Source organism: Rousettus aegyptiacus, unplaced genomic scaffold (genome assembly GCF_014176215.1).
Source record: "Rousettus aegyptiacus isolate mRouAeg1 unplaced genomic scaffold, mRouAeg1.p scaffold_m13_p_8, whole genome shotgun sequence".
NCBI lineage: Eukaryota > Metazoa > Chordata > Mammalia > Chiroptera > Pteropodidae > Rousettus > Rousettus aegyptiacus.
The window spans coordinates 87,390,313-87,405,004 of record NW_023416311.1 but is presented as its reverse complement, the minus strand read 5'-3'; the positions used below and the strand labels follow the sequence as shown (position 1 = coordinate 87,405,004).

The 14,692-nt window shown below is 37.4% G+C and overlaps 1 protein-coding gene across 10 annotated transcripts in view; it reads left to right on the top strand.

The window, feature by feature from the left end:
* Window positions 1-14,692, top strand: part of ZNF131 (zinc finger protein 131) — a 29,353-nt gene that overhangs the window by 1,781 nt on the left and 12,880 nt on the right. For all 10 annotated transcript variants that reach the window (XM_016161133.2, XM_036225696.1, XM_016161134.2 and 7 more), the window contains exons 3-4: window positions 534-635; window positions 7,049-7,193. In XM_016161133.2, the coding sequence (XP_016016619.1) occupies window positions 534-635; window positions 7,049-7,193 (247 nt within the window). The remainder of the gene's footprint in view (window positions 1-533; window positions 636-7,048; window positions 7,194-14,692) is intronic.

Below are 14,692 nucleotides of genomic sequence, written 5' to 3'. Positions count from 1 at the left end.
ATTGGAGGCAAACTCAGCTTGGGTGTCTTTCCATTGAGTAAAAATTGGTTTCTCAAAGGTAGTTACATTTTTTATAGTAGATCTACTGTAGATCGAACTTCTAAATATTGTACACATTAAAATATTTCTCATAGCAAACACATCTAGCTTTGTGCTTGTTCTGTGGCTTTCCCCTTCCCTCTTTTAAAATGATCTATATAGTCTTTTGCATTGTTTTTATGTTTAGTAGTTTCAACTTAATAGACTATATTTTTCACTCTTAAGTGGTAGGAGGTTCCTTATCTCCTGGAGTGTTATAACCTGGCCTTTATAAAACTGATATAATAGGATCTTTGAGGTAAAGATCTGTCTTTGTCTAATAGAGATTAAAATTTGTCAAGATAGCTGCCAAGAATATTGTGACTTGAGTTCAGTAATCTGTATAATTTTATAATTATACCATAAAGATCTACTTTATATAATTTTCTAATTTGTTTTCCAGTTTTACATTTGATTTTTGTGGCTATGTATGATTTTATTTTCTTTTTACCTAGGTCACCATTTTAAGGCCCACAAGGCTGTTTTGGCTGCTTGCAGTAAGTTCTTCTACAAATTCTTTCAAGAGTTTACTCAGGAACCTTTGGTGGAGATAGAAGGTAAATATTTGTTTTAAATACAATGCTTAGCAAGAATTATAATTGATGACATTTTAGACAGTCAGGTTAGCAAGATACCATGGGACATAGGCATGATAGTTCCTGTTAGGTGGCTGGATAAATTGTTTGACACCTGAGAATTCTTACTTTCAGTAAAGTAGTAAAATGATCTGCCAGGAAAAACTCTTAGGTTAGATGGTAGATGTTGGTCTTTTAAAGGAGTCTTTTCCACTGCTAAAAGCCAGTGTTTACTGTCTTTCGAAAACATGTATTACAAGTAAATTTCCATCTTTGTTCAAACTGGTGGGGATGCTACAGAGTAGGTAGAGGCCTTTATTAGCAGAGGTCCAATTGACATGCACATTGTGAAGTTGGCTGTCATAATATGCAAAGGGTTAAGAAAGGTGAACTGAAGTAGCATTCAGAAGTTCTGATAATTATAGAAGGTCTGGGATGGAAGGAGTTATTCACTAGATATTGTCTTAACAATAGTAAGTGATTTTTTGTACTTGCTTGACTTTTCTGTAATAAAAGCTCACCAAAGGCCAGGTATTGTGCTATGTAGTTTATGCGCATTTTATGAGGTTCACAGCAATCCTTTGAAGTAAGTGATATTATTTCCAATTTACACATCAGGGAACAGGCTCCAAATGTTACTTGCCCAATGTTGCCCAGCTAGCAAAGGATTCTCAGTTCAAAACTGTAGGAAATAAATCAATTTATCTACATAAATAACAAAATTTTAGCTTCTTTCAAGGTTCTTGAGTTGTGGTTTTGTATTTCTTTCACGGTGTATATGTTCTTTGTTAGGAATGGGTTGCCTAGAAACACTATTCCCTTGGAAAATTTTTCGTGCCTATGGGAGTAAAGAAAATGTAAAGAAAATATAGAGTCCTTGTATATTTGCTCTTTTCTATTTTTGTTGTTTGCCAGATTCAGGTTTAATTTTGGTACATTCCCTATCTAGCATTCTAGCTACTGTGTCCATAGGTAGGTTATCTTTTAATTGTCTGCTATGGACAGAGCATAGGCATAATGGAAATCCACAAAGCTTACTACCGTGAGAATCTAGCTACCTTGATGATACTGGTTTTTATTACAAGGTAAGATTTCCATTTAGTCACCTGAAGTACTTTGTGACCCCAGGAAGGTTACTTTATCTCAATTGCATATTAGCCCCCTCATCTGAAAACTGGGTTAATAGGCTTGATTAATTGAAATAACATGCATGCAGAGTGCCTGGCATAGTATTTAGTGTATTGTCAAAGCTTAATGGGGCTATTTATCAGTTATATATTATATATATGTACCATATTAGACCCATGAAATGAATTGAGGACTAAGACCTTAAAAAAAAAAATGCAGATTTAATCATGGATAAGCAACAGGTAAAGAAAGTGCAAAAATGTTGCAGAGACATTTAGTGTGGAATGGTGTCACTGAGGAGGGAGAATGAGTGGTTAGTCTACCTTAGAGAGCTAGAAAAAATTTCAAAGAGGAGTTGACGTCTCAGCAGAATTTTGAAAAGTTAAAAAAAAATAAATGGCCCTGGCTAGAATCTAGATTGCTAGTGAAGCAAGGAGTACTGTACTATCTGGAGAAGTAGGGTCTTCTCTTCTGAAGGCTAATCACTTTGGGATTGTGTCTTATACCTCTAAGTATCTCTGACCTGCTGTGTCCTTTATAATACAGCACACAAGTTTTTAGTATTTAAACTGTAGACAGAAAAAAAAGTGAAGTGTAAGAACTCTCTTTTCTATTTTTTTTGTTTGCCACATTCACGTTTAAAGAATTAGTTTGGCTCAGTGTCTTAAGCCATTAACTTTGAGATTGCTGTGCTGTCTGCCTAGGTCACCTGGCTATAGAGAAAGCCCTGCAGGTGTAATTGGAAAACCTGAGTTATGGTCTTTGCTTTCCTCTGTGTCAGTTGTGTAACCTTGGGCATCTTGGCTTTATTTTTTTTTAATCTGGAAATATGATAAGTAGTTTGGACTATGTCATGAGTATTTCAGATATTATGTCATCACATTCTGGGTGCTGTTAAAATCCTCTAGAGGATGCTTTTGCTGTTTTGGTTTAGTTTGTTTTATTTTAGGACACAGTCAACCAGGGTAGATTCATACTACCTTATGCGGGCTGTAGATCCAATTCCAATTTAGTTTTCAAAACTTTTGTTGTGCTATTCAGGTCCTAGGTGTGCTGACTTGGGTAGTAGTTCACGCTGAAGTGCAGTTCTCAAAGCCTTTGCTATGTCATACAAGTCAGTTGCACATGCGTGCAGCTCAGTGGTGAGCTTGAGACTACATACACAGAAGACCTTTCTCTAGCTCTCTCTTGATTTTCTCTGCACTTTAGCTCCCAGGAGATCCTTTTCCTGATTATTAAGCTAAAAAACAGGTTTTAGCTTCCCTATGCTATTTATACCTCCCACCATGGGATCTACTTCTCGAACAGAGTGGAGAGAGAAAAGAAGAAAAATGACAAGAATTCTCTTGCTCTTCAGATTATAGTCTCTTTCCTAGTTCTGTCAGAGAGAACTTTCTCTTAGAGTTTAGGTGCTTGCTTGGTGGCCACCAGCCATAGGTGTGCAGCATCAGAACTGGGGCTTGCTGTGAGGCAGGGCCGAGAGGAATAAAAACCAAGTATCCCCTCACACTCCCACACTCTCCATCTTCTTTCCTGGGTCTCTAGCCAGAAAGAGTTTCTCTTAGAGCTTTTTCTATCTGCACCTGCTACATAGTTATGGGATTTGGGTTGTCCTCAGGTCTAAGCTGGGGTATGTGGGAGGAAAAAGAAAAACCAGGAGGCTCACTGTTTTTTGAGTTTTGATTTCTCTCTCCAGTCTTCTGGCTTCCATGTATTTTTCAGAATCCTTGTATATTGGCTTTATGTATATTCTGTCCAGGATTTTTAGTTGTAGTCAGTAGGGAAGATAGGGTAGAGTGTGCTTTCTTCATCTTAGCTAGAACTGGAACCCCTACATATAAAATGTGAATAAAAACATAGTGATGGTTACTGTCCTTAGCAGCCCATTAGAAACATCAGGGGAGCTTTTGCAAATACCAGTGCCCATGCTGTATCTACAAATCAATAAAATCAGTCTTTGAAGGGTGGGATTCCAGCATCTGTATTTAAAAGTTCTTTAGGTCCTTGTTATTCAATGTGTGGTCCAAGGACCAGTGATGCCTGGGCGTGATCTAGAAGCTTGTTAGAAATGTAGACTCTTCAGTCTCTACCCTAGACCCCCTGAAGCAGGGCAGGATCCTCAAATGATTTGTCTAAGCAAAGTTAAGGCAGCGCTGCCCTAGGACGATTTCAGTGTGCAGCCAATGTTGAGAACCACTGCCTTTATTGAGTTTTATACAAGCAAATGACATATATGTAAAATAAACTTGAATTCTAGTATGCTCTGACTAAAACTGTCATTAGATGCAAGCTGAATTACCTCCCTGTTTTCTCGGTTCCTGGTAAAGTAAGTTACCTTTGATTAGAACCACAGGTTTACATTCGGCTTCACTTCAGAATTCTTGTCCTCAAAGCCAATTGCTTTGTGGTTTTATGACTTGAATTCACACCACGTAAAATCTTCAACATGCATTTCCTGTTCAGAACACATAGCTTTCTCCTAACCTAAGCCTCCAATTTTCTAAGTCTATTCTTTCTCTACTCTTCCTGAAACCAGATCCATAAGCAACTAGTTCTCTCTTTGATATAAATTCTACCATTGTGTCAAATTTTAGCCTGTACTGTCAAGGAGAAAACATCTAAGTACACATTCATGCATCCTTTTTGAGAAGAGTTTCCACCAGTTAGGAGAGTTCCCTAAAACTGGAGAAATGCCAGAATGCTGCCCTTTGCTTCTTCCTTAGTGAAAAAAGACTCATGTTAAGGTGTTAATATTAACATTTTCCTTAGATACTTGTGTATAAAAATTGTATTCTATGGCACACTTCTATTATGAGAGAAGCAAGGAGGGTATTGAGAAAACGAGCTAAGATTTGAAAGTTACCAAACTAGTCCTGACAGAGAATAAAATATTTTTGTGACCCTAGAGCATCTACCACCATTTCACTTGCCTGGTTAGGAGTTACCATTTTCATTCATGGAAGGTAATTAAGTCAGTGGTTAGTTTATATGGCCGGTGTTAGACTGGCCACATAAGAAGCACCCAAGGATGTTTATTAAAAACAAACAAACAAACAATACAGTTCCTATCCTAATTTTGATTCTAGGGGTCAGGGACCTGTCCTTTTATTAAGTCTGCAGGTGCTTCTGATTAACCAAAATTGGGTGCAGTCTACATACTCAAATCCTGAGGCCAAATATTTCTTGAAATTACAGATTTTTAGAATTTTCTAAAGATAATGCAGTTTGTATATTATAAAATACTCCCAGTGGAGTCTAAGGAAACACACTGTAATCAAATAATATTTTGGCAGCATAGCATATTAATATTTACTCTAATTGGAATAAAGATGATAAATACTGTGTCAGTTCAGATCAAATTTTGATGCCAAATTTATGAGAAAACTGGTTTTAAGAGATTTGGGGAACTTGGAATTATAAATAGGAGATTGCCGGCCTGTAGTGAATGAGACCGTGGGCACTTAAACTCTTCTGAGCAGGAACATTTCCTGCCATCATCCTATTTGAAAACCTTTACAATGGACTTGGAGTTGTGCCATTGGTTTGATTCTAGCTTTATCATTTTATGTGCCTTTGGCAATTTACTTCTGTGTCTCAATTTCCTCATCTGTAAAATGAGGATTATAATAATACGTACTTCATAGAGTTATGAGGAATAAGTGAGTTAATACTTATATAGAGAGTTAGGCCTGATGTGTGTGTGTCTGTGTGTGTGTGTGTGTGATTAAAAATCAAAATCTTGTTTCACTTCAGGAAAGATTTATGCATTGTTTTTAGAAAGGACTTTTGCTCACTTTGGAACATTTGGTCAAAACTCCCTTTAAAAAAAAAAGCAAAATCTAGTCGTCCCTCAGACTACTAAATATAATAAAGAATAACAATCAGGAGACAAAAGATTTAGTGGATCCAGATAACATTATTCTTCATTGACTCCAGTTATTTTTAGTTTGCTTATTTGGTAGCATGTAATATAGTCATATTACATTATATTTTATAGTGTTTCTCAGTATTCAGATTGCTTTCAGATATTTTGAAGATTAGTTTGCTGAGACCCAGAGATCTGATTTGTCCCAAATCACACAGGTCACGGAGAGCCAGGACTAAACTCAAACTCGAAAGTGCTCACTCCCTAAATGATATCCTTTCTTTACACAAATAGGGCATGGTGGATATTCCACCAGTATTCTTACTGTTGTCCTGAAGATCACATTCATGTATACAAAGTGCATGGGAAAAACAAAAATATTTTCCTATGTGCATTTGCATATTGTATGGAGTTAAGTATTCCTTATCATTAAAAAATGTATGTTAAGAAGTAGTTTTTTCTTTGTTCCTGTCAATGGCTTTTTGTAGCCTTGTATTACCAGACTAAAATAATAATATATAGCATTGAAGGGTTTAAAGAAATAGAGTATCTTTTGGGGCCAAAATTTAAACATCAAACTTGTAAACAAAAGTTGAAATCATGGACCCTTAATTTTAAAAGTGACTTTAACATTTATTTCTACTTGTGTGCCTGCATTTTAGGAAGCATCGTATTAGGTGCTGTGAGGTGAGTGTAGAGAGAAAATCATTTCCTTCAAGTAGCTTACAGTCAAGAGATATCCATGAATTATAATGATCAGAACAGGTACAGAGTTTAGCCTGGGGGACATTCTAAAGAAGATTACATTAAAGATGTGACATTTGAATTGGGCCTCAAGGGTGATAGAATTCGTACAGAAATAGTTATTAAGCATTCGGGAAAGCAAGCAAGTATTAAGAAGGTATGGGAGCTCGTAGGTAGTGAAAAGTTTATTTGAGAATCAGTATATACTGTGTTCAATATAGTGTAAAGTTGGGAAAGGAAACTAAATGATAAGTAGAAAAATACTGTGAAGAACCTTGAAATAAAGGCAAAGTGGTACTTAACTTTATTTGCTAAGCTGTGGGAAAAGGCATTGAAGATTTCAGAGCTGAGTTGATGCAGAGCTTCCTTTCAGGAAACATAGCATGTCTGACATGTAATAGGTGACTCACTTGATTGATAGATTGGTTTTACTCTTCTGTAAGAGCCCTAGGAAATCTTTGGGAAAGGTTTTAAAGTAGTTTTCTAGTTAGTACTGGAACTTGTCTACAGTAATACCGTACCGTTAATGAGGATTCTGCCAAGAAATAATCTTCAAAAATCAAAAATACTAATCAAGTTTCAAACACTGGGCTTTTTTTTTCTTTACTAAATGTTTTGAATCAACACAAATGCATGCTAAAGCACGTCTCTTTTACAGGTGTTAGTAAAATGGCCTTTCGTCATTTAATTGAGTTCACATATACAGCAAAATTAATGATACAAGGAGAAGAAGAAGCCAACGATGTATGGAAAGCAGCAGAGTTTCTACAAATGCTGGAAGCTATCAAAGCCCTTGAAGTCAGGTAATTATTTATTTATTGAAGCACAGTTATATTCAGTCATGTGCACTGTAACTGTTAGTCAAGAATTTGTTACATGTTATGCCATAAAGAACTGATGTTTTGAAATTAAGAATATTTAAGGATTTCTAAAATTCTTCTGGATACCGATTGTTCTTTCCCTCACACCAGATTTCTTGTCCTTATGTAAATACTGCTGAGATTAACCAAAGTAGCATCTTTTGTATCTAATAAAATAAGGACTACTACGCTTTTAAGGAGTTCTCTGTAAACTCTTTTGTTGAATTCAAGTTGTTAATTTGTACCAAGCCTTATTCTTAAAAGGGTTTGGCATACAAAGATTAATATAGTACTGCTTAAAAGTAAGTGAGGAAATTGGTAAAATAAATAGACCAGGTGGAGGCGATATCAGTGAAGTTAGAAATATAGTGGTCAAGATATAAGCCATTTAAGTCTGTATACTTGCTTGTTGGGCTAAATCTAGCTCAGGTTCTGAAGCACCTAGTGCAAAGAAAAAAAAAGTACTCAGTTAACATTACCGATGATTATAAGATGAGAACAAATCAGTTGCTTAGGAGCCACTCCTGGCATTAAAACACAAAGTTTTTCATAGAAAGTATTAAGAAAACATTATGTAATGAATAAAGACTCCACCATCTTTCACAATGAATAGTGGCATTGTGACTCTGTTTACCTAATATAGTGACTCCGAACAAGCTCCCCGAAGTCAGGCTGCCTGAGTTGCATCCTAGCTCTACCACTGTGTGGTTTTAATGAATTTAGTTTCCTGTCAGCAGCTCAGTTTCCTTATCTGTCAAATGGGGATAATAATGGTGCTTTCTACATAGAATTGTTTGTAAGGATTACATTAACTGGTGAAATCAAGTGCTTAGCATGGTGTCTGGCACATAGTACTCTAAAATGTGAACTATTATCTCCTTGCTGTTATGATGAACCTTAGTACAGGTCATTGGCATGACATTAAAGAGCACTTTGGTAAAATCCTGTTTCACATGGGGCAAAATAGTCCAACTCAGTGGTGTGATTTAGAATAACTTAAGAAACAATTGATTTCAATCATAAATATCATTTCTTCTAATGAGCTTTTAATTACTTTGATGACAGTTCAAAGTTAAACTTTTCTGACAAGAATTTAGTGTGTGTGTATTCAGTGATGCCTATTACACAGGTATGCAGTAAACATTTGTGAATGGTTGGATGGGCACATGCTGATTGAAACCAGATCAGTACTTTCCTGCAGAGAGAGCTGAGATATGAGTAGCAAAACAGGTGTGTCAAGGATATATACCTGATTAGGTCATATCTTCTCATATTTAAATGGGGGCAATTCCAGATTTGTGATTAAATCCTAGATGAGAATCTTCTAGGAAAAATTTTCTATCTCTGTGGTCCCTTTGCTGTTCATTGTAGTGAACCCTTGACAACAGTGGAATGTATTCTATGACAGTGGCCTAGATTGGATTTGGGAGGCTATAGTCTTGTGTATAGTCATTGGGAGAAGGTAAGAACAACTGGGTACAGCTGTTTTCCTAGTCCTATTTAGAACCTTTTAGAGGGTTTGTTATAAGACTGGGATTCTTGTAGTACTTGCAACCATCGGTGCTTTTCAGTATAAATACAGTAACATGTTGAATTGTTTCTTGAACCAGTTAGGAAATAAGAAGACAACAGTATTACATATTTGCTGCTTATTGTAATACAATTTAGGATTAACAATTAATGTTGTTGTGGTTAAATCAACTGGTTAAGGCAACTCTATGCTGAAAAGGTTATTGTATAACTTCTGCAAACTTTTTGAATAACACTGAAAGAAATACTAAGATCTTATTTTGCTTTGCTGGAATTGCATCATTGTTTAAACTGCACAAGAAGGTCCCTGTTATTTGTTTGAAAGCAGCAGTTAGTTGTCTTATAGATTTTTCCTCCACAGCCTATTGAGGTGTAATTTACACATAATACACACTTTAGTGTAGAGTTTGAATTTTGTCGATTGTATGTATACAGTTGTGTAACTACCCCCACAATCAAGCCAGAGGAATGTTTCCATCACCCTAAGTTTTCTCATTATTCTACAGTGGACCTTGATCCCCAGCCCCAGGCAACACTGATCTGGTTTTTATCACTTTAGTTTTATCTTATTTAGAGTGTCATTTAAATGGACTCCTTCAGTGTGTAATCTTTCATGTTTGACCCTTTTTTTCACGTAGTATTACGTTTTAGAGAGTTTTCCATGTTGTGGGTTTACTATTTTGTTCATTTTTATTGCTGGGTACTATTCCATTGTATGGATATACACCTGTTACTGGCCATTTAGGTTGTTCCAGTTTTCAGCATTTACAAATAAAGTAGCTGTGAACATTTGTGTACAGGTTTTTCGACATACACTTTCATTTCTCTAAGTAAAGACCTAGGAGTGGAAAGCTGTGTTATATGGTAGATGTGTTTAATTTTCTAAAGAAACTGCCAAACTGTTTTCCAAAGTGGTATGCCATTTTACATTCCAACCTGCAGTATGTGAGAGTTCCAGTTGCTCTACAGCCTTCCTAATACTTGGTATGATGAAGCTTTTTCATTTTAGCTGTGTTCATAGGTATATAGTGGTTTTAATTTGCATTTCTCTAAGATTAATGATGTTGAGCATTTTTTTCATATGCTTTTTTCCCCCATTCTTTAGTGAGGTGTCTGTTCAAATCTTTTGCCCATTTTTAAAATTGGGTTATTGTCAAGAACTGTGAAGGGTCTGAGATTTTATTCTATTTGCAAGCTAAGTTTTATGGATGCTGACAGAAGACATGAGAATCCTAAGTGAGAGAGAAAGGACTTTACTTCTTTCACAGCATATAAGGAGCAGCATTGGATTCATGTTGTATTAGATTCCACAGGGGTGACACAATGGCTTAGGTGTGTGGTGTACTCACAGTGGTTTGCACCACAGTTGAGAACTCTGAGCTTTAGGAAACCCAAATCTTTTATAATGAGTTGCAAGCAGACCTGCCCAATCTTTGCCCTGGAGGAGCTGTTACCTTTGTAGACAGTAAGTGAACCTGCCCTTCACTCTGGAGGAAGACAGGCTCTATCGTTTAAGGCTACTTGCTACAACCTTAAAAAGATAGTCCCGATCAAAAGGCTGTCAGTGTATTGTTTATAAGACATGCAGAAACATAAGGGTTATCTCCCAACAATAGCTTTATTTCTGCATTATTTTACTTCTGGTGAATTTTCTTATGTGTCTGCCACTCCATTGACCAATCTGATTAATCTGACAAATAGAGACTGGGACCTAATTCATTCATATTTCTCACACTGGACTTAAGACAACTATCAACAGAACTTCAAGAAATAGGATGTGGCTACCCTGCAGTGCTGAGCTTAACCAGGAACTCTTTCCCCTAAGATCCTAGACAACCAACTAAGCAAATTCCTGGAAAACCAGGTAGCTTCTTTAGTTTCTGGACTGACTTTTTAACTTATCCCTAAGCATTAATCTAAGTATAACAAGGTTGGACATGGTTCCATAGTGTAGTGGTTAGCACATCTGCTTTACACGCAGGAGGCGGTCCTGGGTTCGCGCCCCAGTGGAGCCATGGTCCATGGTCTACGACCATGCCACCCTGATCTCGGAAGCTAAGCAGGATTGGGCCTGGTTAGTACTTGGATTGGAGACCACCTAGGAAGCCCAGGTGCTGTAGGCATAAAAATATGTAAGTATAGTAAGGTGTTTCTAGCAACTGTACAGGTGCCACATTGGTTTGTAGGGAGGAAGTCCAACGACAGTCTGTCATCCATGATAACCCTGGCTAGTGATTTGAAGCTGACATGTATACCTTCTAGAGCCCAAGTGATGTCACTGATTACATTGACTTAAGTCTGGCACAAATTGTGTACCGCCTTTTTATTTGGATGACTCCTATTATAGGGAAAACTGCCCATGGGGCATGCATAAAAATCAGTTATTACTCCAGAAAGCTCCCCCAAGTTGCCAAGGGTAGACTAATTTTGGAGAGATTTCCACTGTCAGCTAAGAACTAAACAAATCTGGCAGTAGTGTTTCCTTAAACACAAAATAGTCTCTTTTACCCCTGAGCTGCAAGCCATATTTTGGGTAGGGAAAGAAATTAGTATTCTGCTTCCACACAGGAAATATGGTCTCAGGGGCATATAGGTACTTTTAAAAGAGTGGTTTACTATTGTTTGTGCTCCCAAAGTGGGACCTTCAGTCAGGGCATAGGTTGACATTACCTCCAGTGTGGTCTCCCTTTTTCCAACTCAGAATGATTGAGTCTAATCCTTGTTTTTAGAGGGACTGTCTGAAGGCAGTCTGTCCTGTGTGTCATAAGCACTTGAATGTTAGCTTAGCAGCAGACATCCACCTCACAGTTTGAGCCTCAGGTTTTGGAATGGTAGTGGAGCAAACATCTGGTATTTCATGTGGGACATGCAGTCCATCCCCTACTATTTTCAAAAGACTTTTTGGTAAAGTTAAGGGAAATGGTAATCAAATCGTGGTCAGCCATCTGGCAGGGGATGCCATATCTAGCAATTTCATATTGCTTGCAACAGTTGGGGAGAGCTGCATCAAAGCATTTTCCTATCTGAGGAAGACTCTAGGGACAGTTCTGAAGAACAAAGATCATTAATGTCCTTTCCTTTCCACACCTCCTAGAGTCTTAAGATATTCTCTCTTCATGTGCCAGAATTGTTGCTTTCCCTCCACCTTCACAAAATCAGTGTGTCTCTCTTTTTTTTAATTATTAAAATTCTCAGAGTGACATTGGTTAATAAAACCAAATAAATTTCAAGGGTACAGTTCAACATACATCATCTATTTATTGCATTGTATGTTCACCCAAAGTTAGATTTCCTTCTGTTACCAAATATTTGATCCTTTTTACCCCTTCTACCTCCCCCCTCTTCCCTCTGGTAACCACTAAATTGTTGTCTGTGTCCTTGAGTCTGTTTGTCATGTTTGTTGCTTTCAGTTTTATATCCCACATATGAGTGAAATCATTTGGTTTTCAATCTTTTCTGTTTGACTTATTTCACTTAATATGACTCTCTCAAGATCTATCCGTGTTGTTGTAAATAGCAGTATTTTATCTTTTCTTATGGTCGAGTAATATTCCATTGTATAGATGTGTACCACATCTTCTTTATCCAGTTACCTATCGTAGGACACTTTGGTTGCTTCCATGTCCTGGCAACCATGAGTAATGCTGATATGAACATCAGGGTCCACAAATCTTTGTGGATACATGTTTTTAGGTTTTTTGGGTGAATACCCAGGAGAGGGATTGCCGGGTCATACGGTAATTCAATTCTTAATTTTTCGAGGAACCTGCATATTGGTTTCCATAGTGGCTGTAACAGTTTACATTCCCACCAACAGTGTAGGAGAGTTCTTTTTTCCCCACAGCCTCCCCAACAATTGTTATCACTTGTCCTGTTGATAATAGCCATTCTAACAGGTGTGAGATGATAGCTCATTGTGGTTTCGATTTGCATTTCCCTAATAGTAAAGTTGAGCATCTTTTCATATGTCTATTGGCCATTTGTATGTTGTCTTGGGAGAAGTGTATGTTCAGATCCTCTGCCCATTTTTTAATTGGATTGTTTATTGTTGAGTTGTATGAGTTCTTTATGTCTTTTGGATATTAGCCCCTTATCAGAGGTATTGTTTGCAAATATATTCTCTCATTCGGATGGTTGCCTCTTTGCTTTGTTGGTGATTTTTTTTGCTGTGCAGAAGCTTTTTAGTTTGATATAGTCCAATTCATTTATTTTTACTTTTACTTTCCGTGCCTTTGAGATCAAATTTATAAAATCCTCTCTAAATCTAAAGTCCATGAGTTTAATACCTATGTTTTCTTCTATGCAATTTATTGTCGCAGGTCTTACATTCAGGTCGTTGATCCATTTTGAGTTAATTTTGGTGTGTGGTCAGAGACAGCAGTCTAGTTTCATTCTTTTGCATGTGGCTTTCCAGTTTTCCCAGCATCATTTATTGAAGATGCTTTCCTTTCTCCATTGTGTTTTTGGCTTCTTTGTAGAAAATTATTTGCCTTTACATATGGGCAAATATGGAGGTTTATTTCTGGACTCTTAATTCTGTTCCATTTGTCTCTGTGTTTTTCTGCCAATACTATGCTGTTTTGATTATTGTCACTTTGTAGTATCATTATGTCTCATTCAATTTAGCTATAAATTCACCTCTTTTCCAGTCATCCCCTCTTCTTACCCAGACCTTACATCTAGAATGGTCAGCGTCAAAGGCATTTTTATAAACGTAGAGCCCCATTGTGTCTCCCACTTTGGCTCACAAGCGCTGGTGTAAGTGTACTTGGCAAGTAGTGTGTTCAACCAAGTGGTCATTATTGTTAGGATCTAGGATGACGTCAGTTCAATAAAAATTCAGATGGCTGAACTAGAATTAAGTTTGAATCTGTTAGGCCTTCTTTTGACTAGGCTGTCACCTAGAAGAGGTACCAACCCAGGCTGTCCCACTGTTGCCATTAGGGGAAGAGAAAAGGATTGTGTTAAAGAATGGTCAGGGCAGAATCCTAAATTTCTAAGTAGGTTTGTATAACTTCCCACCTCTTTTTTCATGATTATTTACCAGGAAGCAGCTGAGTTCAGTGACAAACTGTTTTACTCAAATTTTTAGACAAGGAGGAGGTTAGGGAAATAGAGTCATAGATCTTTCCGAGTCAATATTTATTGTATAGTATCACAGATACTGTACAGTATCAGTATCTGTGAATGGTAGGGAGTTTGAAAGGTCCAACAATAATCAGCCAGTTATCGAATGTTCAGCATATCATTATCAAACTGCAGATGGTCCAGAAAGCTAAACATAAGGCACAGATTAGCTCAAGGGCCACAGTGATGGTGTGGCCAGAACCAGCTGATCAGACTGGAACAGCAGCAGTGTAACCTGAAAAAGTGTCAACAGTGGAAAGGCATCATTGATTGTCCTGAGATGCAGTCAGAGGTTGAGTGTAGTCAGTTTATCAGGAAGAGTTAGAGACAGTACCCTGTGTGACGGTGGCCTCCTTCACCATGAGACAAACAGGCCAACCTTTGGCAGGTGTCACAAGTCTGACATGCAGTGGTAACCTCTGCATCAAAAACATGGGGTCCTTTACTTTCTGCTCAGTGTGTGATGGTAGATGTGTCACTGTGCTGAGAATAATGTTGAAACTAGGTGTCAGTGATGGAGATCTGGGTAGTACAGGCTTGATCAGCAGCTTAATTCCAATTGGTATTATTAGAAAACAGGCCCTTACCATGGGCCTCTAAGTCAGTGATCCAGATAGTTTGATCAGCAAATGTTGTTTCCATAGTTGTGGCCCCAAAGATGTGTCTTTAATTTGCTAAGGTTTCCAAGTCCTCCAAACAAACCATTGGCAGTAGCTCAAGAATCAGTAAAATATAACAAGGTTCATTATGGCAAATGTTTTCCAGAGCTATGAAGACAGCCTTGA